This window comes from Heptranchias perlo, chromosome 32, assembly GCF_035084215.1.
Source record: "Heptranchias perlo isolate sHepPer1 chromosome 32, sHepPer1.hap1, whole genome shotgun sequence".
NCBI classification, from domain to species: Eukaryota; Metazoa; Chordata; class Chondrichthyes; order Hexanchiformes; family Hexanchidae; genus Heptranchias; species Heptranchias perlo.
The window spans coordinates 21198712-21223965 of NC_090356.1; the positions used below are offsets into that span (position 1 = coordinate 21198712).

Consider the following 25254-nt stretch of genomic DNA (forward strand, 5'->3'; position numbering starts at 1 on the left):
GTGAGTTCTGCTGGGGCCTTTTCAGGGTGGAATGAGCAGGATTTCCCAGGGAAGCCAGGGATCTCCCCCAGACTTGCCCCCTTTGCCGTAGGAAGTGCTGGAAGATCGACCCACAGTTCTCCCCTCCTCCAAGAATTTAAAGTGCTAATGCAAATCATAGAATCATAGAAATTTACAGCACAGAAGGAGGCCATTCGGCCCATCGTATCTGTGCCGGCCGAAAAAGAGCTATCCAGTCCAATCCCACTTTCCAGCTCTTGGTCCGTAGCCTTGTTGGCTACAGCATTTCAAGTGCATATCCAAGCACCTTTTAAATGCAATGAGGGTTTCTGCCTCTACCACCCTTTCAGGCAGTTAGTTCCGGACCCCCACCACCCTCTGGGTGTAAAAATTTTCCCTCAGCTCCCCTTTAATCCTTCTACCAATTACTTTTAATCAATGCCCCCTGGTTATTGACCCCTCTGTTAAGGGAAATAGGTTCTTCCTATCCACTCTATCTAGGCCCTTCATAATTTTGTACACTTCAATTAAATCTCCCCTCAGCCTCCTCTGTTCCAAAGAAAACAACCCCAGCCTATCCAATCTTTTCTCATAGCTAAAATTCTCCAGTCCTGACAACATCCTCACAAATCTCCTCTGTACCCTCTCTAGTGCAATCACATCTTTCCTGTAATGTGGTGACCAAAATTGTACGCAGTACTCTAGCTGTGGCCTAACTCGTGTTTTATACAGTTCTAGTGTAACCTCCCTGCTCTTATATTCTCGGCTAATAAAGGCAAGTATCCCGTATGCCTTCTTAACTACCTTATCTACCTGTCCTGCTACCTTCAGGGATCTGTGGACATGCACTCCAAGGTCCCTCACTTCCTCTACACCTCTCAGTATCCTCCCATTTATTGTGTATTCCCTTGCCTTGTTTGCCCTCCCCAAATGCATTACCTCACACTTCTCCGGATTGAATTCCATTTGCCACTTAACTGCCTACCTGACCAGTCCATTGATATCTTTCTGCAGTCTACAGCTTTCCTCCTCACTATCAACCACACGGCCAGTTTTAGTATCATCTGCAAACTTCTTAATCATGCCCTCTAAATTTAAGTCTAAATCATTGACATGTACCACAAAAAGCAAGGGACTTCGTACTGCGCCCTGTGGAACCCCACTGGAAACAGCCCTCCAGACAAAAAAACACCCGTCGACCATTATCATTTGCTTCCTGCCACTGAGCCAATTTTGGATCCAACTTGCCATTTTCCCTTGAATCCCATGGGCTTTTACTTTTCTGACCAGTCTGCCATGTGGGACCTTGTCAAAAGCCTTGCTAAAATCCATGTAGACTACATCAAATGGGCTACCCTCATCGACCCTCCTCATTACCTCCTCAAAGAATTCAATCATGTTAGTCAGATACAACCTTCCCTTAACAAATCCATGCTGTCTGTCCTTGATTAATCCATGCCTTTCTAAATGACGATTAATAATGTCCATCAGAATTGTTTCCAATAATTTGCCCATCACCGAGGTTCGGCTGACTGGCCTGTTATTCCGCGGTCTATCCTTTTCTCCATTTTTAAACAACGGTACAACGTTAGCAGTCCTCCAGTCCTCCGACACCACGCCTATAGCCAGGGAAGATTGGAAAATGATGGTCAGAGCCTCTGCTATTTCCTCCCTTGCTTCTCTTAACAGCCTGGTATACATTTCATCTGGGCCTGGTGATTTATCTACTTTCAAACATGCTAATCCCTTTAATATTTCCTCCCTCACTATGTTTATCCCATCCAATATCTCACACTCCTCCTCCTTAACTGCAATGTCTGCCTCGTCTCCCTCTTTTGTGAAGACAGATGCAAAGTATTCATTAAGAATCATATCCGCCTCCATCTTCTGCCTCCATACATAAGTTACCTTTTTTGGTCTCTACTGGCCCTACTATTTCCTTAGTTATCCTCTTGCTCTTTATGTATTTATAAACATCTTTGGGTTTTCCTTGATTTTACTTGCCAATATTTTTTCATGCCCTCACTTTGCTTTCCTAATTTCTTTTTTAATTTTACCCCTGCACTTTCTATGCTCCTCTAGGCTTTCTGCAGTATTGAGCTCTCGGTGTCTGACATAAGCTTTCCTTTTTTGCCATATCTTACCCTGTATGCTCCTTGACATCCAGGGGCTCTAGATTTGGGAGTGCCACCCTTTTTCTTTGTGGGAACACATTTGCTCTGAATCCTCACTATCGTCTCCGTGAATGCCTCCCACTGCTCTGACATTCATTTACTTTCAAGTAGCTGTTTCTAGTCCACTTTTGCTAAATCACTTCTCAGCTTAGTAAAATTGGCCTTTCCCCAATTGAAAACTTTTACTCCTGTTCTATCTTTGTCCTTTTCCCTAGCTACTCTAAATCTAACTGAATTATGATCACTACCACCAAAATGCTCTCCTACTGATACCCCTTCCACCTGCCCAGCTTCATTCCCTAAAACTAAGTCTGGAACTGCCCACTCTCTTGTTGGGCTTGCTACGTACTGGCCAATAAAGTTCTCCTGAAATCAATTTAAGAATTCTGCGCCCTCGATACTTTTTATGCTGATTGTATCCCAGTTAATATTCAGGTAGTTGAAATCCCCTACTATTACTGCCCTATTGTTTTTGCACTTCTCAGAAATTTGCCTACATATTTGCTCTTCTATCTCCCTCTGACTGTTTGGGGGTCTATAGTACACTCCCAGTAGTGTGATTGCACCTTTTTTTGTTCTTTAGCTCAACCCAAACGGCCTCATTTGATGATCCTTCTAACATATCATCCCTCCTCACAGCTGTAATTGTTTCTTTAACCAATATTGCCACCCTCCTCCTTTTTTATTCCCCTCTCTATCTTGTCTGAACACCCTGTAACCAGGAATGATGAGCTGCTATTCCTGCCCCTCCCTAAGCCATGTTTCAGTAATAGCTATGAGATCATACTTCTACGTATCTATCTGTGCCCTCAGCTCATCTGCCTTATTCACTAGACTCCTTGCATAGAAGTATATACCAAAGAGGATGGAATTTTGGCATAACTGGGATCTGCCCCAAATTCCTGGCCCTCCCTAGGTGGAAATTTTGCCTTCTGCTCTCTCCAACCTGAAGACTAAAATATCAGGTTTATTGCAAATGAGAGTCTTGGCCCTAGTTCAATATTTAAGGGACCCAGCTGTTTTTTTGCAAAGCAAATTCACGAATCGATGAAGTGCTGGTATGGATGACAAAGGCTTTATCCGGATCATAACCAAAGGGAGTCAAGTAAAAACATCAGACATCAAAAGATATTTTTGACAATAAGGCTATCACAGCCAAGCCTGATCCTGCTCACCTGCACACACACTCCAGTGGGGGTGCTGGATAGCAATCAGAAACAGGAATCCTGGCAGGTTTTCCCTTCCCTAACTGAGAGGCAATGGACTAGAAATTCCTTTAGGCCATTTTTAAAGCATCAAATGGGCGGAGGGAGCGATGCCTACACCCGGAAGACGGAGGCCCCGAGGATCACAAGAAATTGCTCCTTGGGCTTCATTTACTTATTCAGGGCGCCTTTCGCGCCTCCACAGGCATCTCACCTGATGGAAGCATGCAATCTTGGGCCGCTGCCGGTGTCCTGGGAGGGAGGGAGGGAGGGGAGCACCCTGGTAGCGGGGGAGGCCAGCAACATCCGGCAGAAGTGCTACTCTTTGCTCCTCCTGGCTTCTCAAAAATTGAAAACAAATGATTTATTCACCGTCTCGGTGGTGGCCGCTGGCGAGGTTGCATCCACGTCCCGAAAACCTGAGCTCAGGGCAGCACAATTTACAGTAAGGGCCCTTACAGAGGCATTAGGCCCTTCATTAGCATCTGCAAGGTCCTGATGTCTGTTTTAGGCGGCCGCTCCAGATGCCTGAAAAACGGCCTGACCCAATTTCGGGTCAGATGTTTCTCAGGCGCCCTTAAGGCACAGGACGTTGCACCCTGAAATCGGTCCTTTTTACGCCTGTTTCACACTTGTACAACAGGTGCAACAAGCACCAATTTCTACCTCATAGTCTAATTCGATCGCCAGCCGAGATCAGATAACTCAGCCTAGGCTGGGGATTGGAGCTATGACCTTGCTGATCTGTACGGCTCAGTGCCACAATGAGTAGTGCATTTACCCACTGAGCCATTGCAGCTGTTATCCAGAGTTTGATGTTGAAGTGTATGGTGGCTTGCACGTATATTTTACAAGAGGTTATTTGTGTCAGTTTGGCTCTGTGGTACTCTTGCCTCTGAGACAGACGGTTGTCGGAAAAACCCAACTCTGGGGCCTGAGCACTTAATCTAGGGTGACAGTTCACTGCGGTACCGAGGGAGTGCTGCATTGTCAAAGGTGTTGTTTTTCAGATAAGACATTACACTTGAGTCTTGTATACCTGTTCAGATGGCCATTAAAGGTATCCCACTGCACTATTTGAAGAAGAGCAGGAAGTTCTCTGGATCTCCTGGCCAAGATTCACCCCTCAACCACCAGAGCAGATTAACTGTCATTGAATTCATTTGCTGTTTGAGCGACCTTGCTGTGTGTAAATCGACTGCTGCATTTACCTACATCACAACATTGTGAAGCGCTTTGGGACTTCCCGAGGATGTGAGAAGCACTATACAAGTGAAAGTTTGTTCTTTATTGTCCAAAGTTGTAAGTCACCGGTACTATGCTGGGCATTTGTAAAGGGCGTACACACAATGGACGTAGAATAAACAATGCTGCACCAAACAACCCTGCAGTACAGCTGCTCTTTTATTTGTGAAAGGCTTTAGTAGCTCAGTCATGCTTGCAGTACTGCAGGGTAATGGATCTTCTCCACTTGAAGGAATTGGTGCAATAACATCACTATTTAAAAACCAAGTCCACAGAACACTATCCCATCAGCTTGTATAATCCCAATCATAAAATGGAGATAGACTGCTCTACAGCCCCAGAAATATTCATTAGCTACTGAACACTGACAGAATAGTCTCCACAGAAACATTAAAGAGCTTACTCAATTAGAACACTCTCCTTTTACTACCGGGATATGGTTTCCAATCCACCTTAGATTGATGGGACGGAAGTCTCCTCCCTCTACCGGCTGTAAAACTGTTATGTGAAATGATTTAGGGCAAGAGGCGCAATAATTGACCCTCTGATATCATGGCGCTACCACATGCTAGTGTGTCCATTAACGCTGGAGCATGTTGCTGCATTAAACTTGTAGAAATATTAACATTTGGAGAGGGTGGAAACTGGGTGGTGCAACGGTTTACAGCTGTAGGGTTCAGTGGCAGTAACAGTGTAAAATGCAGCTTGAATCTGGTGTTCGGGACTGACCTGACACTGGAACAAAGTAAGTGAGACTCCCTGGAGGAAAGGTGTTTCACTCCCCTTTGCTTTGGATTCAGTTTGAGTCTTCACACCCTATTTGTACTCCAATTAGCATTGATGTGAAGTGATTTTGGCATTGCACTGACATTAAACCAGTAGAGTGTGAACGCGCTGATCTGGCAGAACATGGAACTATGCCACTCCAACAGGCGGCACCCCAAGCCCACATCAGACCGAAGCAAATTGACCAGGGAGTTTTTTTTCACCTTCCTCGGGGAACAGAGGGGCAACTTGATTAGGCTAATCGACCCCTCTGGGATCAATTACTTTTTTTTTTGGTCTTGGGGCCTCCGGATGGCCCATAACAGAACCTACGCCTGCCCTCAGGAGGTGGTGGACTCGTTGACCCTATCGGGGAGAGCCGAGTGGAATTCCTGGGGAAGCCCAGGAATGCCCCCGGACAACTCCCTGAAACTGCCAGTTCCACAACTGAAGCTGGCAGAAGCCCCCACCTATCCTGCCTTGGAATTTCTGGGGCAACCTTTGAAGGGGAAGAAACTCAGCGGGTCCAATTTTCACTCCAAAATGTGACGCCCTCTCCCCCTCAGAATTTCAACCCAATAATGTTTTGGGTTGCAGACTTTGATTATTTGGCCTTCACCTTTTGCTGTTGTTCTTCACTCGCCTCCTCTAACCTCTTTGTTCTGGACAGTCCAATCGAGAGGCTTGCTTGACTTTTCTTTTCAGTTCTGATGAAGAGACTCTGACCCAAATATTAAGCTTCCCTTTTCAAATGCCGGTGGATTTGCTTAGTTTTTAGTCTTTTCTGCTTTTTTATTCGTGGAGAATTAGTACTGAGGCGCCATGGGTTGAGCCCAGAACCTGAGTGCCGCCTAACACGTGCTTCAACAGTGCCTGTCCGGCAGATTAACTGTGCATGTAAACTGCTGTGTCCAAGGGACAGAGGGTTACAGGTGATGAATCATCGAAAGTTACAGCAAAGAAGCTGTTGGTAGCACTGATGTCCTGGAAGGATAATGTCATGCATCGTTGATCTTGACACATTCACCCTTTAGACACAAAACCTAGTACAATACCTTGCAAAAGCACGTTATAAGGCAGTGTGACTTACTTTTTATCGAGAGCCAAGCAGTGTCTTGCATGGGACTACACTTAAGAGTGCTGCAAGAGTGGCAGAAGATGAATTTGGACCAATTCTTAGAAACTATAGGATAGACAGTTCTATTTTAATAGGGGCCTTTCACTTGCTATATTGAAGCTTGGATAACTCTGTCTCCCAAAAGCATTCCCTTGCCTTCTTTTGCTGGGCAGGAAGAGAATGAGCGGGATCAGCACTGCATCTCAGCCAGGCAACATCCCATAACCAAGCAAGTCCTGACTGGGGGCCCAGAGGTACATGAATCAGTAATTCTCCCAGGGTCACAGGTGAAGTGCAGGGGGTCCGCGTTGTGAATTTAACTTGTATTTAATTTAGTTTAATTTGTGAATAAGTTGATGGTGATCACTGACTCCATCCCTCTCCCTGGTCACTGTCTGAGGCTGGTCCAGACCGTTTCCAATCTTGGTGTCCTATTTGACCCTGAGCTGAGCTTCCGAGCACCCCATCCACCACCCTAAACATTCACTCCCTTCACCACCGGCGCACAGTGGCTGCAGTGTGTACCATCCACAGGATGCACTGACAGCAACTCGCCAAGGCTTCTTCGACAGCACCTCCCAAACCCGCGACCTCTACCACCTAGAAGGACAAGAGCAGCAGGTACATGGGAACAACACCACCTGCACGTTCCCCTCCAAGTCACACACCATCCCGACTTGGAAATATGTCGCCGTTCCTTCATCGTCGCTGGGGTCAAAATCCTGGAACTCCCTTCCTAACAGCACTGTGGGAGAACCTTCACCACACGGACTGCAGCGGTTCAAGAAGGCGGCTCACCACCACCTTCTCAAGGGCAATTAGGGATGGGCAATAAATGCTGGCCTCGCCAGCGACGCCCACATCCCATGAACGAATTTTTAAAAAATCTCTCCATCACCAAGACCGCCTACTTCCACTTCCGTAACATTGCCCGTCTCCATTCCTGCCTGAGCTCATCTGTTGCTGGAACCCTCATCCATGCCTTTGATGCCTCTGGACTCGATTATTCGAATGCTCTCCTGGCCAGTCTCCCATTTTCCACCCTCTGTAAACTTGAGCTCATCCAAAGCTCTGCTGCCCGTATCCTAACTTGCACCAAGTCCCGTTCACCCGTTGACCCTGTGCTCACTGACCTACATTGGCTCCCGGTCCGGGAACGCCTTGATTTTAAAATTCTCATCCTTGTTTTCAAATTCCTCCACGGCCTCACCCCTCCGCATTTCTGTAACCTCCTCTAGCCCTACAACCCTCCGAGATCTCCACGCTCCGCCAATTCTTGCCTCTTGTGCATCACCGATTTTCATCGCTCCACCATTGGTGGCCGTGCCTTCAGCTGCCTAGGCCCTGAGCTCTGGAATTCCCTCCCCAAACCTCTTCACCACTCTTCCTCCTTTAAGATGCTCCTTAAAACCTACCTCTTTGACCAAGCTTTTGGTCACCTGTCCTAATATCTCCTTATGTGGCTCAGTGTGAAATTATGCTTGATAACGCCGCAGTGAAGCACCTTGGTACATTTTACTATGTTAAAGACTATATATATGTGCATGTTGTTGTTGTTGTTGTTGTTGAGAGCCCTCAGCTGAGCACTGTGAAACTTAACCTGTTGGGTAATGGATGGATGCCGCTCAGATTGTGGCATGTTATTTTTCACAAATAGGAAGAAAGTAATTTTTCTACTTCCTCTATTAAACTCTGGGTTGAATATCGCTAAGTGGCCAGCCTGTGACGTTTTGGCTGCATTACTTTTTGCGAAAATAGTCTCTGACTCACAATGCTTGGCAAAAGATTGTGCTGTCAAGTGATCTATTAAACCCAGCTGAGCTCTCCATTAATTCCCGCAGCATCTTTGTAAATGAAATTAAACATTCAATCCCACAAAGGAATAGTGCCCATTATTAAGGGAGTGAGTCTAAACCCAATAGGATCCCTGTTAAAGGGGGAGTCTCACTGACGGAACCTTTTTAGAGTGAAGTCTCCTTTCGAAGAGAAAATCTCAACAGCAAGACCGTTAATATTCCCAGTCAAATGTATAACTCCCTGCTGTACAGCTCAAATTATTCAGTCATGGGAGTGCAGATGGTGCATAAAAGATGCTTTGGAAGTTTGGAATTTCTAAACGTTCACCAGAAATATTCACTGATCAGATAGTCACCAAATTGGAAAAAACAGCACAAACTTTTCTTCACGGGAGCTGCAACTAGCACAGCACAGATTGTTCCCTCTTGTCAACACATCCCTCGTGTTGCACAGGATGAGGATTTTGCATTTTGACTTGAGCCAAGAGAGGCTGAGCTGCAGTTATTCTCGGGAGTCGTCCCTGACAAATGGCCTCCACCTTAACGAAGACTACAGGGAATGTTCACCAGCCTCATATCCTGGTGCCAAGGGATGGATGTCTTTCTCTTGCTTCATTAGATGCTCCAGTATGACAGACTTCGAGTTCTGTGTGGTTGCCCCATATGGTGTTCTGGTGCTTTGTTTTTTTGGCTTAGGCAGTCTTTCAGTCAATCTGTGGCTTACATAGCAGATGGGCCTGTGCTATTCATTAATGATGCTGGTTTTCAATGTCTTCTGGTGCTGCGTACAACAGAACTTATTATGGGGTAAACTGTACGAGTTAGAACTCCTGGAGGGGAGCTTCACTCAACGGGAGGGCTGATTGGGTAGTCAGGGGTGGATGGCAGAGCACCTGATTCATGACCCTCCTGATCATTAAAAGTAGCAACAGGAAAATCAAGAGGTGGGGGGTAAATCGCGTGTGCTGACCTCCGCGCCCCAACTGTCTGATCTGCCCTCCCTGTCGAGTGATGATCTGGGCTGGGCATCTCAGAAAATCTACTCCCTCTCTCAAAGCAGAAAGTGCAGCATGGGTTGGTCAGCACTTGAGAGGGAAACAAATGGTCAATATTTCAGATCGGGCCCCTCATCAGAACTGGTAGAAGAAGCTCCTCTTACAGGGGGGAGAGGACAACATAAAGAGATTAAAGCCTATGTTTTCTGAGTGTGTATCGGCCACGAGGAGCCTCGCCTGCTGCCAGCCTATATCAGAAGATCACGGGCAGCGCATCCAACAACAACCTGCATTTATATAACACCTTTAACGTAGTAAAATGTCCCAAGGTGCTTCACCGGAGCGATCGTCAAACAAAATTTGACACTGAGCCACATAAGCTATTAGGACAGGTGACCAAAAGCTTGGTCAAAGAGGTAGGTTTTAAGGAACGTCTTAAAGGAGGAGAGAGAGGTAGAGAGGCGGAGAGGTTTAGGGAGGGAATTCCAGAGTTTAGGGCCGAGGCAGCTGAAGGCACGGCCGCCAATGGTGGAACAAAGAAAATCGTGGATGCGCAAGAGGCTGGAATTGTAGGAGTGCAGAGATCTCGGTGGGTTGTAGGGCTGGAGGAGGTTACAGAGATAGGGAGGGGTGAGGTCATGGAGGGATTTGAAAACAAGGTGATGGGTGAACAGGGCTTGGTGCGAGTTAGCATATGGGCAGCAGAGCTTTGGATGAGTTCAAGTTTACAAAGGGTGTAAGGTGGGAGGCCGGCCAGCAGAGCAGTGGAATAGTCGAGTCTAGAGGTAACAAAGTCATGGATGAGGGTTTCAGCAGCAGATGAGTTGAGGCAGGTGTGGATACGGGCGATGTTACGGAGGTGGAAGTAGGCGGTCTTGGTGATGGAGAGGATTATGGGGCCGGAAGCTCAGCTCAGGGTCAAATAGGACGCCAAGGTTGCGAACAGTCTGGTTCAGCCTCAGACAGTGACCAGAGAGACGGATGGATGGCATCCCCCATTTTTTGTTATTCGCTGGCAGTGGTAAAGTTTCTCACCGCTGGTGCGTACTCAAAATATTGGATCCCCCCCAACCCCCCTATCAGTTCAAGTACATATTGAGTTCCGTGGCTGCTATTAATTGCCTCTTTGACTCTTACTGTTCTCCCTTCCTTGTTTCACTCAGTACTGCTAAATAGCTTTCAGTGCCTGACTGTACTGGTTCTGGTGGAGGGTCCCACCTGAAATATTAATCTATCCTTACTCTTTAAGACTCTGACTGACCTGTAACACATTTCCGGCATTTCCTGTTTTTATATCTGTTTCCCAGCATTTACTGGTTTTCTGGCTGGCAGAACAATTTCATATGTTTATTCGTATATTTATATTCAAAAATCCTAATTTCACTGATGATGCGTCTCTACAGTTTATTTCAGTGTCTGACTAATCGTACTTTTGGGTGTTTCTTCAGCAACCCAATCACAGCATGTCCAGCACTGCATGAAAGAAGCTGTGCCGAGGTAAGGATTAGCTAGTGTACTCTGATAGGCTGGAATTTTTATCTCCCCATTCTGACACTTGCCTTTAATTGCCCCCTTCTCTTTAAATTTCACATTTTGGGCATTTTTTCCCCCAATCCCATTCCTAGCCCGTCCAAATCTGTACCTTCATTAGAATCGGTCTAAACCCCGCCGTTAGCCACTTGGGTCTGAACTACGACAACGGCAGATAATCTGGGCCTCACCAGCTGGGCTCGCGCACGAAGAACAGCCACTTGGGTGAGACGTACCGCAGGGCGGTCACTGCCAGCGGAACCATATTCTCACATGAGCTGAGGTCTGCACCAGGGAATGGGAGGTAATCGGGGGAGGGAAGAAATTGAAAATCACCCGTCATTTTCTGTGGGGTGAAATTGATCTTCGATTAACTTCAATGGAAAGATAAGGTCTAAAACAGGCTGCTGATTCGCTATCGCAAGTTTTGAGCCACTGCAGAAGACCAATTCACCGCCGGATATTCCAAAGAGCTTTATAACCAATTAAGTACTTTTGAAGTATAATCACTGTCGTAATGTAGGAAACGCGGCAGCCAGTTTGCGCACAGCAAGATCCCACACACAGCAATGTAATAATGTCGAGATAATCTGATTTTTAGGTGTTGATGGAGGTATATGTTGGCCAGAACACTGGGGAGAACGCCCCTGCTCATCTTCGAATAGCTCCATGGGATTTTTTACATCCACCTGAGAGGGCTGACAGGGCCTCGGTTTATCCAAAAGACTGTGCAGCCTCAGTATTGCACTGGAGTACTTTGTTTGTCAAACTTTGTTCGCTAACACTCCTGTGGAGCGCCTTGGGACATTTTACTACATTAAAGGCACTATATAAACGTTGTCATTGTTGTTGTTGTTGTTGTTGTTGTTGTTGTTATTATTGTTGTTGTTGGAGTGTCAGCCTAGATTTTGTGCTTGTGCGTCTGGAGTGGGACTTGAACCTACAACCTTCTGATCCAGGGGTGAGAGTGCTACCACTGAACCTGCCGATTTGCTTGCGCCCATTTTGCGCTACCGGCCAATATGAATTTCATCCCCTCTACCTATTCCCTTTGTGTTGAGTCTTTGCATTTTCTTCTGAACAAATTCTTCACTGCACAGATTAGGCACAGCCACCTGTTGTGTGATTCCAGTTATTTGAACAATTACGGAGTTACCAATAATAATGGCTAATTACATTGATCTGCAAGTAATAACAGCTTGAGAAGCTTCGCACTTCAGTTAATCTGCTATTGCAATTAAATGCCAGCAAGGAATAGTACAACAGAAAATTATTAATGTCATTGAAGACTCCTGATAAGCAAACCTTGTGGAAAACAGGTCACTCAGTGTAAAGGCACTGGGTGCAGCAGAAATTATTTCTGCATCACTGACCTTCCTTTCACATGACACAACACTGGGCCAAGGCCTTTCGTGCAGGACACCAATGAAGTTGAAATGAGTAGATTAAAGGGGGTAAGGAGATCCACAGTATTTGAGGTCCTGGAAAAGAATGAGTTAGAGCGGGAGATGGCATGATGAGATTTGATTTGAACACATTGAGGGTGCATGGAAGAGGAAGAGTAAGTAGGATGATAGAGTTGGAGCCTAGGAGCAACAAGACAGGATATGGGAGAAGGCTCGGATGCACTTTAACTTTTGGCATTCAGAGGAACGGTGGGATGAACTGCGTTTCCCGCCCGCAGCCAGCCAGATTGAGAGACTGGCTGGCTGTCGGGCAGGAAGGCTAGTGGCACCAGGCCGCAGCCAGGGAGCGGAGAGGAGGGAGGGAGGGAGAGATCTTGGGGGCACAACGGAGGAGTGGGGGGGATGGAGAGATAGGGGGGGTCCGTGGAGTGATTGGTGGGGGGTGCGGAGAGCTCAATCGGGAGTCGGAGATACGGGGGGAGGAGTCCGATCGCGGGGGCCAATCATGTTAAGTGGGAAACAGGTCACTTGGGGGGCCGGGGGGAAGCGCTCCTGCTCCTCTTGGCCAACAAGCAGTGCTGGAAAGGCACTTCCCTGTTGGATCCAGCTGTTCTCACCTCCCTTCAGCTGCCAGGTTTCCCGAGAACTGGGAAACTCGGTCTGCAGCCATTAAATTTGAAACAGAATTAAAATTTGATTCAGCCTTATTAAAATATTTAAATTAGAGACCCGCCTCTGGAGAGCAGGCTCGTTACCCGCCCCCCAACCAGCCTCCGTTTAAACCGAAAGTGGCCGCAGGTTTGGGTTGGGTCTCCCATTTAAGAATTTTTACCCTCCCCACCACCTGTCCTGAGGGGTTAAAATTCCCCCCAATATGTCCAACATTCAGAAGCCTCAAGTGAAACTCGAGATTAGAAGGTTTTTTTCTCCCCCCACGGAGCAGTGAACATGGGAAAAAACTCCCAGTAAAAGCAATTGAAACCTCTTCAAAATGGAGCATATAAATACTTGGTTGAAAATGTGTTGGAAGTTATAGGGTTAAGAAGAGCGAGCTGATCAAGTTTTCCATGGGATGCAATGTCTCCTGTGTTCCCAGGGTAGGGAACAACATTTGAAGGACAGTAGACCAAGGTTGAATCATGGATTTGTGAGGATGAATGAACATTCTGGATTTTGTGTGTCAATCCTTGAGGGAATTGGTTGGGTGGGGTGAATTCCATGTTGAGGTAGATTCTTTGTGGTCAAAGGAGTGAGTTTGAATGGGCTGAGAACTTTTTCTTATTCTATGTTTGCATCAGTCCCTCGATAGTCGAGGCACTGTATATAACCGCAGCTGGTTTGTTGCATTGCTTGACTGTCTTAGCTCCATTTTCTGTGACAGCCAACTTGACATTCAAGTTAATGGGATGGATCCATCCAACAGATGCTGTATAAAGTTAAGGATGATAACTGCGTGTTCACCCTAAAGAGACCGAGATTTGTTAGAACCAATCTACAATAATCAATGCAATTGTGTGCTGTGGATAGCTGCTGGAGAATGAGTTTGTATTCAGGGAGAATTATAGGCCAAATATGCATTAGGTGTTCAGCTAGTCCACCTGTCAGTGGTGAGCTCATTAACATCCTGCTTCTTTGTGTTTTACAGCTTGATTGATGCTTGGGATAACTCAATGTGAAAGTTAATCTGGAAGGCATAGCATATCTGTTTTGCAAATAATTAATCAATCTGTGGAACCATGCAGCCTTTACAATAAGGTATGGTTGTAAGCCAAGGGCTGCAATTTCCCCATAAACTATGTAATCTTGGAAACAAGAGTGAAGCCCAGCAGTCAATTTCAACTTGGGACCCCAGGGACTGATAGATGGGCAGTTCTGAGGTCCTTTTCTTTAAAAGTGCTCTTTTGGAGGGAAGGGGACGAAAGGAGAGTGAACAGAGGATGGAAAGAGCATCAGGTATCCTGATTCCACTGTTGCATTGGGCTCCCAAGGTCTGGCCATCAGTTACATGATGACCAACATCACCACCAATTTATTGAGGTTCATTATCAGCAGAACCACATAATTACCATCCAATGCAGCACTGGCTAAGGAAGAGACAGCAGTGCTGTATTCATTAACTTGATTGCAAATCAGTTCTCTCCCTGTCTCTGCTTTAACCACTCCTGGAAGGCACGAGGAAGGTTCTCAATTCATCACCAGGATCCATCTACAACTTTCTTTTTTGGAGCACCTTTAACACACTAAACAGCCCAGGTGCTTCACAGACACTAAACAAATGATATGGGGAGATGACTAAGAGCACAGTCAAAGGGATAGGCTTCAAGGAGGCTTTTGAAGGTGGGGAGAGAGAGATAACAAGGTAGTGGCTCAGGAAGAGAGTTCAAGAATATAGGACTGACCATGCTCCCCACCAATGATGGAGAGGGGAATGCACAGGATACCAGAATCAGAAGACAAGAGAGCACAGACTGGTATGGATGACTGGAGCAAGTCATGTGATGTTGGGGAGCATGGTCAGTCCTATGTTCTTGAACTCTCTTCCTGAGCCACTACCTTGTTATCTCTCTCTCCCCACCTTCAAAAGCCTCCTTGAAGCCTATCCCTTTGACTGTGCTCTTAGTCATCTCCCCATATCATTTGTTTAGTGTCTGTGAAGCACCTGGGCTGTTTAGTGTGTTAAAGGTGCTCCAAAAAAGAAAGTTGTAGATGGATCCTGGTGATGAATTGAGAACCTTCCCAGTGCCTTCCAGGAGTGGTTAAAGCAGAGACAGGGAGAGAAATGATTTGCAATCAAGTTAATGAATACAGCACTGCTGTCTCTTCCTTAGCCAGTGCTGCATTGGATGGTAATTATGTGGTTCTGCTGATAATGAACCTCAATAAATTGGTGGTGATGTTGGTCATCATGTAACTGATGGCCAGACCTTGGGAGCCCAATGCAACAGTGGAATCAGGATACCTGATGCTCTTTCCATCCTCTGTTCACTCTCCTTTCGTCTTCTTCCCTCCAAAAGAGCACTTGCTCCAGTCATCCATACCAGTCTGTGCTCTCTTGTCTTCTGACTCTGGTATCCTGGTAGGGGTGGGGTACGGGAGCAAGTTGTAAATGATGACGGGGATTTTCAATTTAATGTGTGGTGGAGACAGGAAACCAATGGAGGAAGGAGGAAGGACTAACTAGCATTTGTATAACACCTTTCACAACCTCAGGACATCCCTAAGTGCTTTGCCGCCAACAAAGTACTTTTATGAAATGTAGTCACTCTTGTAATGTAGGGAAATGTGGCAGCAAATTTGCACACCCTAAGGTCCCAGAAACAGCAATGTGATAATCTGTTTTAGTGATGTTGGTTGAGGGATAAATATTGTCCAGGACACTGCGGAGAATTCCCCTGCTCTTCTTCGAAATAGTGCCACGGTATCTTTTACGTCCACCTGAGAGGGCAGACGGGGTCTCGGTTTAACATCTTATCCAAATCACGGCACCTCCGACAGTGCATCATCCCTCAGTAGTACACTGAAGTATTAGCCTGGATTATGTGCTCAAGTCTCTGGAGTGGGGTTTGAACCCATGACCTTCTGAGTCAAGGCTGAAACCTAAATAAGGGTGACAAGTGAGAAGGACTCCACGCTGGACAGGATGTGCACAGCAGAGTCTTGGATGCATTGACATTTGTATAGGGTGGAGCTCAGAAGGCTGGCAGGAAGGGGTTTGGAGCATTGAAGTCTGAAGATAACAAAAACGTAGAAAGGGAATGCAGCAGTCATGAGGGTGAGTTCGGGTCGAAGGTGGGCATGCTGTGGAGGTGGAAACAAGTGATCTCAGTGATGGGTGGATTATGGAGTTGAAACTCAGCTCTGGCTCAAAAAGAACACCAAGGATGTGCACGGTCAGGGTCAGCCTAAGCTGAGTTAAAATCAAAAATAATCACATATTTCATAAATGTAAGTGGACTACTTGACTTACAGAGTGAGCACCTAGTGGTTGAGGAAGAAATATTGGCCAGGACACGAGGAGAACTCACCTGCTCTTCTTTGAAGAGTGTGTTGGGATGTATTACATGCACTTGAGCAGGCAGACGAGGGCCTTGGTTCAATGTCTCATCTGGAAGATGGCACCTCTGACAATGCAGCACTCCCTCAAAATTGTACTGGTGTATTAGCCTAGATAACGTTACGAAATCCTGAGTGCGGCTTGAATCCACAACCTCTGACTCAGAGGCAAGAATGCTACCAACTGAACCAACCTGACACTTAGATACCTCCTCAGGAGGCAGGAGGCCATAAAGGAGTACCATTTTTATGAAAAAGTGATTGTAGATTTTATTTCGTCTGCTGAATCGAGTCACATTCAGTATTGTAAGAATGCAAATGAGAGTGGATTCAAAGTGGAATAGAACAAGTTAATCCTGCGTCAATGTTTCAAGCTAAACCACAATTGCAGGACAAGAGGATAAAGGGCAAGTTCAGGACTGATGTCAGGATGCACTTGTTCACACGGTGAGATTAATACCTGAATGATCTCCAGGTTGGGTAGCGGAGCAAAAGACTCGAGTGATTCAAGAGGCAGTTAGCTGCTGTGATGGGAGGGACCATAGGTTTCCATGGAAGGATGAGATATGTGGGTCAAATGGCCTTGTCATCTGTATTTATCTTTGTGATTCAGCTTAGTTCAGCTTAGCCAAATCCACAATCATCTCAGAGTGCGGTGTTCAACTCAAATGCATTTTTAAAAAAGCAAAAATGCTGGTTGCTCAACTCTTGCTCTACGTTTCATTTGTAAAGTAAGGTAGACTCGCAGTGAGCGAGTTTCAGGACCACTCCTGGATACCTCCATTTGGAGGACCTCTGAAGTAACACATCGCTCAGTGGTTGTGATTTGCAGTCTCTCTGTTATTAAAAACATTTTTCAAAATTGCCCGAGTTAGTTCCTGCTCAGTGAATAACCTCTTTTCCCAGAATGGTTTATTCTGCTCTCACAATTCTTGTGTAGGTGTAAGAATTTTTATTTTGTAATTTTTCCCAAAAGCCCACCGGTCTGCCTTCGCTCTCAGATCGAGAACCATAGATGAAGGGGCTGGGCCCATGGTGCAGGAGGTTGAAAGGACTGGGGAAGAAAGTGAGGTGAATCAAGAAATAGTACTTAGGCAACGCCAAGCTTCATTCTTAAAATCCCAGTCGACTGTTGAATGAAAGGAGGACTGAGCAAGGTAAGAATGATGTGTCTGCCATGGTTCAGTTGGTGGCACTCTTGCCTCTGAGTCAGACAGTTGTGGGTCCAGTGACTTGAGCACAATCTAGGCTGATACTTCAGTGCAGTACTGAGGGAGTGCTGCACTGTCAGAAGTGCCGTCTTTCAGATGAGACATTAAACCAAGGCCCCATCTGCCCTCTCAGGTGGACGTAAAAGATCCCAAGGCACTATATTAAATAAGAGAAGGGGAGTTCTCCCCGGTGTCCAGGCCAATTTTTATCCCTCAACCAACATCACTAGAACAGATTATCAGGTCATTATCACATTGTTTGTGGGATCTTGCTATGCCCAAATTGGCTGCCGTGTTTCCTACATTACAACAGTGACTACACTTCAAAAGTACTTCATTGGCTGTAAAGCTCTTTAGGACGTCTTGTGGTCGTGAAAGGCGCTATATAAATGCAAGTCTTTCTTTTTCAAGGTAAGGAGTTCCACAGTCTTGGGAAAGAATGGCCTCATATACTGATCCAGTGGGAATCCCGCCGGATTGGCCGTGGGGTGGGCTTTGACCCGCCTGGCGCACTCCACCCTGACCCCAGCAGATTTTTCTGGGTCAGGCTCACAATCATATCGGAAATGGGCTCCTGGCGGTATTTCTGGTAGGACCAGGTAGCCTGCCACTGGGAGGGTGAGGAGAAATATTGATGCTGCAATGCATCGTGCACCTGCAGCAGTGACCATTGCTGGCAGCTGAAGACATTTGCCGCGTTTGTCAAACTGAACTCAGCTTGCGGGCCGCTTAAATCTTTCTTCCTCTCCTAAGCAGTGATAGATGTCAGGAGCTCACCAGTGTTGCTAAGACGTAATAGTGAAAAATACTTCAGATGATGGGTTTTGATAGAGTAAATATGGATAAACTGTTTCCACTGGCAGGAGGGTCAGTAACCAAAGGATACAGATTTAAGGTAATTGGCAAAAAACCAGAGGGGAGATAAAGAGAATATTTTTTACGCAGTGAGTTGTTACGATCTGTAATGCACTGCCTGAATGGATGGTGGAAGCAGATTCATTGGAGCTTTCAAAAGGGAATTGGATATACACTTGAAAAGGAAAAATTTGCAGGGCTATGGGGAAATAGCAGGGGAGTGGGACTAATTGGATAGCTCTTTTAAAAAGCCAGCACAGGCAGCGAATGGCCACCTTCTGTGCTGTATGATTCCATTGCATATTTCAGTCATTGACATTAAGTTTGCATTTGGCTGCCCGATATTCAGTGTTTACTGTCACTTCTGGTGGGAAATCCCGGAAGTGGTGGCAGTGGATGGGGAGCTGGCAGAATGGCTCACTCCCATTTTCTGCACTTGGACACTTAGATTAAGTCCCAAAAAAGAGAGTAAATATCTCGGAAAATCAAGGCCAATGAGTTGGAGTAGACACAGTCTTGATTTGAACATAGAAAGGTTGCAGGGAGGAGAAAGAGTATACAGAATAGGGTATTTAGAGCTTAGGAGGAACAAGAGAGGAAAGTTCAGAACAGCAATAACAGTTGTAAGATTGACAGAATAGAGAGAGACAAGATATCGACAGAGTGAGAGGTTGGAAGCTAGAGGTGAGAGAAAGATTGGCTATCAGAAAACAAACTTATTGAGGAAGGAGGGAGTGGGAGAGGCGTCTGAGATGTCACATTTTCATTTTGTTACTGCTTCTTACATTACTGTACCTTTTTAAATATGCTAACTATCATTTGATGGTAAACATAATTAAACTGCATCATCTGGAGGGGACATGGATTAAGTTAACAGGACTGAATTAAACTGGAACATTTCTGCTCCAAGAGCAGTGCCATGAAGTCATAGGGTATATGTTTGTACCTACAATTTTACCACAAGGGGAATTTCCAATTTCAGCCATGGAACCGAGTGACAGCAAGCACTACCTCGCCGGAAGAGAGAAAAGATGGGTGGCTGAGTCATTGCCGAGCCAATCTCATCCTTCTCCAGCAGTTGGCCAACACAACCATATATAGCGTGACCTTGGCAAAAGCCATGGAGCATGTTGCCAATGGTTTATTGATGCCGTACAGTGCATGGTGAGAGCACATCAAATTATTTTTTTAAATAAAGACAGTGGGAGAATTCTTTTGTTAACAACAAAACAGGAGAATGTTTCTTTTTCTTGCTTGGTGTCAGTTTGGTTGCACTTAGAGTCAGACGGTCATGGGTTTAAGCAGTACTGAGGGAATGCTGCATTGTGAGAGCTGCCGTCCTTTGGGTGAGATTTTAAACCAAAGTCCCAACTGACTGTTCAAGTGGATGTTAAAGTTTCCATAGCACTATTCGAAAATGAGCAAGAAGTTCTCCCGGTGTCCTGGCCAAAGTTCCTGCCCCGACCAACAACACTGGGAAAACACCATAAGTGCCCATTTAACTTACTGTAGTTTGTGCGATCTTGCTGTGTGCAAAATGACCATCATGTTTGCCTACATAAGTGTATGTGAAGCATTTGGGGGCATTTCCAAGAGATGTGATAAGGCAGTGGAAAACTATGGCTTTTTTTCTTCTCTCCATGTATAACAATCCATGAACAATATTGTGGGATCACGCGGCTTTCAATTGCATGCTTTCTGAGAATGCGATTTTGTCAACGGTTCATTAATTACAGAGAAAAAACAAGCATTGTCTAGTCTTTTGTTACGAGAGAAATCTCACCCGCAAAGTGCCTGAACAATAAGAGCATCAATTTCAGCCTTTGTCACTGCATGTAAGTTTCTCATTTTGCCAAGATTGTAGGGCAAATCCACTGATCGCGCATTCTCAGTGGGCAGCTATGCTAGAAGGGAGCTACAACCCGGCAGTGCTGATTTTCTGACCTGTGCTTCATTCCAGCACGATATCGTTGGATTTATCCATATACTCAAAAGAGGACCCATCACATATGCTACAGGAGATGTCTTGTTCCACCACAGGGACCCTCCCGATAGGTGACTGCCCTCGAACCTGCTCCCCATACATAACAAAATTGAAGGTCACCAACCCTGTGTTTTGTTAACTTACACATGACATTAAGAAAGACATGCCCATACGCTTCCAGAAACTTCTTGCGGTTTGCCCTGTCATAGATCCCAACATGGCACTCGAAAGGCCCGTTATCCAAAATACGGACTTCTGGAATTCTGTTTTTAAAAAAAAAAGAAAAATGGAGGAAAAAAATTAGACACATTTCATCAAATAAAAATATGATTCAGTCCCATTTTAGTACCAATATGCAACAGGGGAAATTTTCCGACCCGTCCTCCCAGCAGTGCCCCCCCCCCCACTTAAAGGGAGCACAGGTTGGAGTTGGGGTAGAAGATTGTAGCCCCAATTGTAGCTGTACTCCCTGTGAGTATAACTCCTTGCTGGGCGTCCTGGGTGCAGAGTATAACTGTGTGATATTTATGGTTGTTTATGGACTGTACCATGGAAAAGTTAGTCTAGTCAGCAAAGGGGGTACAAAGATGTGGAATAAGAGAGCTGCCTTGATACTGAAGTCACTCCAGGTCACACTTGATTGTTATGCCATTAACATTTTTTTAAAACTATTTTTCAATGAATTTTATGATTTTCAAAATGAGGGAATGCAAGCGCTGGGGAAATGGAATACATCCAGCACAAAACACTTCCAGGTCGGGCAAAGCACAGTTGCAGAGTAGATGACCCCCAATAACATGCCTCAGTAACAAATCTCAGAAGAACGCCCCATACTACACCAGGATGACACATTTCCATTTCTCACACCTGTGGCCTTTGTGGGTGAAAATGCCAATTTAGTGCCAATTACTGTCAAAGTGGATTGAGAGGACCTGGACTGAGACTATCAAATTCATTTCGCCCAGGACCCAAAGGTGAAAGACCAGTGACTAACTCAGTGCACCACTGTCCCCAACTTTTTCTTTCTCAAAGCAAAATGATTAAGAATTAAATGTTAGATATTAACCCTTTGCATGACATGGCCGAGTTTACCCAGACAGGCTGTTGCTGAGTATAATCATTAATTAGCGCTTATTCCTGCTCTTATGTATTTTGGTGTATCAAATATTTCCACTTTAGCGCCAATCAATGCAGCACTCGGAGGGATTTTTTGAGGACCCATGTTTATTAGGGGCTAAATATCAAGCTCCCAGCATAGACCCTCACTCGACAGGAGGGCAGACTGGACAATCAGGAGTGGACATCAGAGTGCCCAATTTGCGGCCTCCTGATTTTTTTGGTCACTAACATGAATAACCAGAACATTGGGAGGACAGTGGAACAGGTGGGCTGACCTCCAACCCGACTCTCTGATCTGCTGCGGCTCTGGGCTGGGACTAATAACATAAAATTTATCACTAGGTCAAATTCTTCCTTTGAGAACCACCTAAATAGATCCACAAGGTGGTCACTTCTGTATTCAAAATACATAAACCGCCCTAAATTGTTCTAAATTTAGGGTCCAATTTGTAAAGGTTTGTAAGCCCTGCGGCTATTCATTGTTGAATTTTCTTTATGGCTAACACTAGCCTTGGTTGACGATGAACCTAATATTCACAAAGGAGAGGGTCACAGTTGACATCACTTTGCTCATTTCAGGTCCCTGCTGCCCCCCTTAGATCATTTGATCTATTTCCAATGGGCATCTCCAACATTGGACCAAATATAACCTCTTTGGAGAGTTGAACAACACTAAGGACATGAGTTCTGGCCAATCCCTTATTTGTGTAGTCTTGCCATGCCTGTTGGCACGAGGACCCACTTTCCCCTTGGGCCCCCACTAGATGCTTAACAGGCACAGCATACTGGAAGTGAGCTGTCCCCATGAGAGGAGGAGCTCAGTCAGTTTTCCTGGCCTGGGCCATATGCATGGCCTGGTCACCCATTTGATTCAGTCTGGCCTCTGGCATGGCCTTGCACTGGGATTGTAGGGGGTGGCAACAGGAGAAGAACTGAAGGCTTGAGAGGCCTGCAACTACGCACCTGACCGCAGACATCGAACTGCTGCCGGAGATCAAAAGCCAGAAAGCTCTGAATCTCAAAGATCTTCTGGAGGGGAGGGGTAAATATTTTAAATACCTCGTTCTTTTTCTTTCTTTGAGGTGCTCCTGGAATCCCCACAGACTCTCTGGGAGCACCTCCTCTCCCACCCCACCTCAAGTGCATTGTTATGCTGAGCCTGCATCTATCTCGGGTGCAGGCCCAGATATATCGCTTTAGGAAATCTCCACAGATCCCGGGGCAGTATTTGCAGAGGCAGAAACTTAATACGACAGGCCTCCACACCCATTTCCTCCTCGCTGTGTGTTTGGGAACTAAGCGTCCCCACAGGCACAATGAAAGGAAAAATCTACCCCATGCCGCCTGGTCAAAAAATGGATTTGCTGGGGTGTGGTGGCGCGGGGGCTGACAACCCTATATTTCATCTACACGTGGAAGTCTGGGCAATGCGGAAAAGGAGGGGAGGCACCACAGCCCGCACACGCACACACATTGTCCAGGAGGAATCAGCAGATAGTAAACAGGAACAACAACCACGGCTGATATTCCCCTCTCCGACTGAGGCACAAAAAGACCAACTGCCCAGATCAGCTACTTAAATACAGGGGTCCATCAAAACTGTGCTAGATATATATTAATGCATTGTAGGTCATTCTAAACACACAGTACAAGTCAATCTAAATGCACAGTACAAATCACTCCAAAGATACTTCATGAATTAAGCTAAGTACACAATATAAGTGAATCTAAACACACAGCATGAATTAATCCAAACACACTGTACAAACCAATTTAAACTCAAGATGGGTGTCAGCAAACTGATAGTTGGCCAGTGAGTGGAAGCATATGTTTTATTCTGTTAATTGAGAAACCCAGTGTAAAAGGCTAAGGTCCACAGTGCAGAAACCATTGGAAAAGTAAAGGACCAAGTAATGATTAGCGTCGCCAAGCTTGTGTTTTAAAACCCTAAATATTGGAGGAGGAGATGGTTATTAAGGGACCGAGGGAACCGAAGAGATCCACAGGTTCGAGGTCCTGGCAAAGAATGAGTTAAAGTAAGAAAAAGTGTGTTGAGTCTTGATTTTAACACAGTGAGCGTGCGGAGAGTAGAGAAATGCTATGGTACGGCATACTTACAACTCAGAAGCAACGATAAAAGAGAGAGAGATGAGAAAGGCTGGGAAAGGGTGCAAGAGGTTAGAGGTGAGGGGGGAGTCACTCGTAAGAGGACAGGCTTTTCACTGCATTCTGTGCAGGAGTGGATGGGTCCACAAGAAAGGTATTAGAGGAGCTTTGCCAGGTATGGGAGCAGGATTCAAGTCTTAAATAGACTCGTGTTTTATAAGGAGTTAAGAGTTGTTGAAGGGGAAAGAAATGTTTGGCATGCAAGAGAAAACTAAGGTTCCTGGAGGCAGCGTTAGTGATGGGGGGGGGGGGGGGGTGGGAATTCCATCTGAGATCAGATGGTGAGGCCAAGAAAGTTGCTAGGTGAAGGAGGACTGCGATAGACCCGTTTAAAGATAAGAGATGGGAACTGTTGGTTAGACTTACCAGGCATGAAGCAACTGTCCTTGAATAATTGAAAGAATCAAGTGGTCTGAAGGAGTAAAAAAAAAACCCAAAAATAATCAGCTTCCTCTTTAGAAGATGCAGCAATTGTAGGACGAGGAAGGCAAGAAGATTCTCAGAGATTAAGAGAAAGCTTTGGCCTGGGCACAGAAGGAGAGGCTGTGGTACTGGTAGGCAGGCAGGTAGTGTAAATAGTGCCCATAAATACATACTTCAACATGAGTCAGGACCTTTTAAAGAGGAGGGGAGCCATTAGAGAGAAAATATAGTATGACTTAACTTCAGCCTTAGAAGGGCACCAAGTAGGAATTGAGTTGAGACTGTCAAAACTTATTAGGAACATAGGAATATAGGAACAGGAGTAGGCCATTCAGCCCCTCGTGCCTGCTCCGCCATTTGATAAGATCATGGCTGATCTGTGATCTAACTCCATATACCTCCTTTGGCCCATATCCCTTAATACCTTTGGTTGCCAAAAAGCTATCTATCTCACATTTAAATTTAGCAATTGAGCTAGTATCAATTGCCATTTGCGGATGAGAGTTCCAAACTTCTACCACCCTTTGTGTGTAGAAATGTTTTCTAATCTCGCTCCTGAAAGGTCTGGCTCTAATTTTTAGACTGTGCCCCCTACTCCTAGAATCCCCAACCAGCGGAAATAGTTTCTCTCTATCCACCCTATCTGTTCCCCTTAATATCTTATAAACTTCGATCAGATCACCCCTTAACCTTCGAAACTCGAGAGAATACAACCCCAATGTGTGCAATCTCTCCTCGTAACTTAACCCTTGAAGTCCGGGTATCATTCTAGCAAACCCTCCAAGGCCAATATGTCCTTCCAAAGGTGCGGTGCCCAGAACTGCTCACAGTACTCCAGGTGTGGTCTAACCAGGAATTTGTATAGCTGCAGCATAACTTCTACCCCCTTGTACTTTAGTCCTCTAGATATAAAGGCCAGCATTCCATTAGCCTTATTGATTATTTTCTGCACCTGTTCATGACACTTCAATGATCTATGTACCTGAACCCCTAAGTCCCTTTTATTGCCCATGGGTCCCCTGCAACTAACAGAGAGAAGGTTTCCACTCCATCAGCTCTGGCAGGATTTGAATCCAGGTTGGGGTGAATTTTGAACCCAGGTTGAGGTGGATTTTGAACCTTGGTTCTAGAGGTAAAAGGGCAATGGTCTTTTCTTCTGGTCAGTTTTCTCCCCATCCCTCCTCTCCTGAAGGTGTTGACTCTGTGGCAG

General features: G+C 45.7%; 1 protein-coding gene and 1 long non-coding RNA gene across 3 annotated transcripts in view; one reads left to right on the top strand and one right to left on the bottom strand.

Annotated features, from left to right (window-relative positions):
* Positions 1 to 25254, bottom strand: part of igsf21a (immunoglobin superfamily, member 21a) — a 230240-nt gene that overhangs the window by 101507 nt on the left and 103479 nt on the right. The window contains exon 4 of the mRNA XM_067970602.1: positions 20481 to 20599. Within this exon, the coding sequence (XP_067826703.1) occupies positions 20481 to 20599 (119 nt within the window). The remainder of the gene's footprint in view (positions 1 to 20480; positions 20600 to 25254) is intronic.
* Positions 23411 to 25254, top strand: part of LOC137301157 (uncharacterized) — a 239109-nt gene continuing 237265 nt past the window's right edge. For both annotated transcript variants that reach the window (XR_010958235.1, XR_010958234.1), the window contains exon 1: positions 23411 to 23491. This is a non-coding gene — a long non-coding RNA (uncharacterized lncRNA). The remainder of the gene's footprint in view (positions 23492 to 25254) is intronic.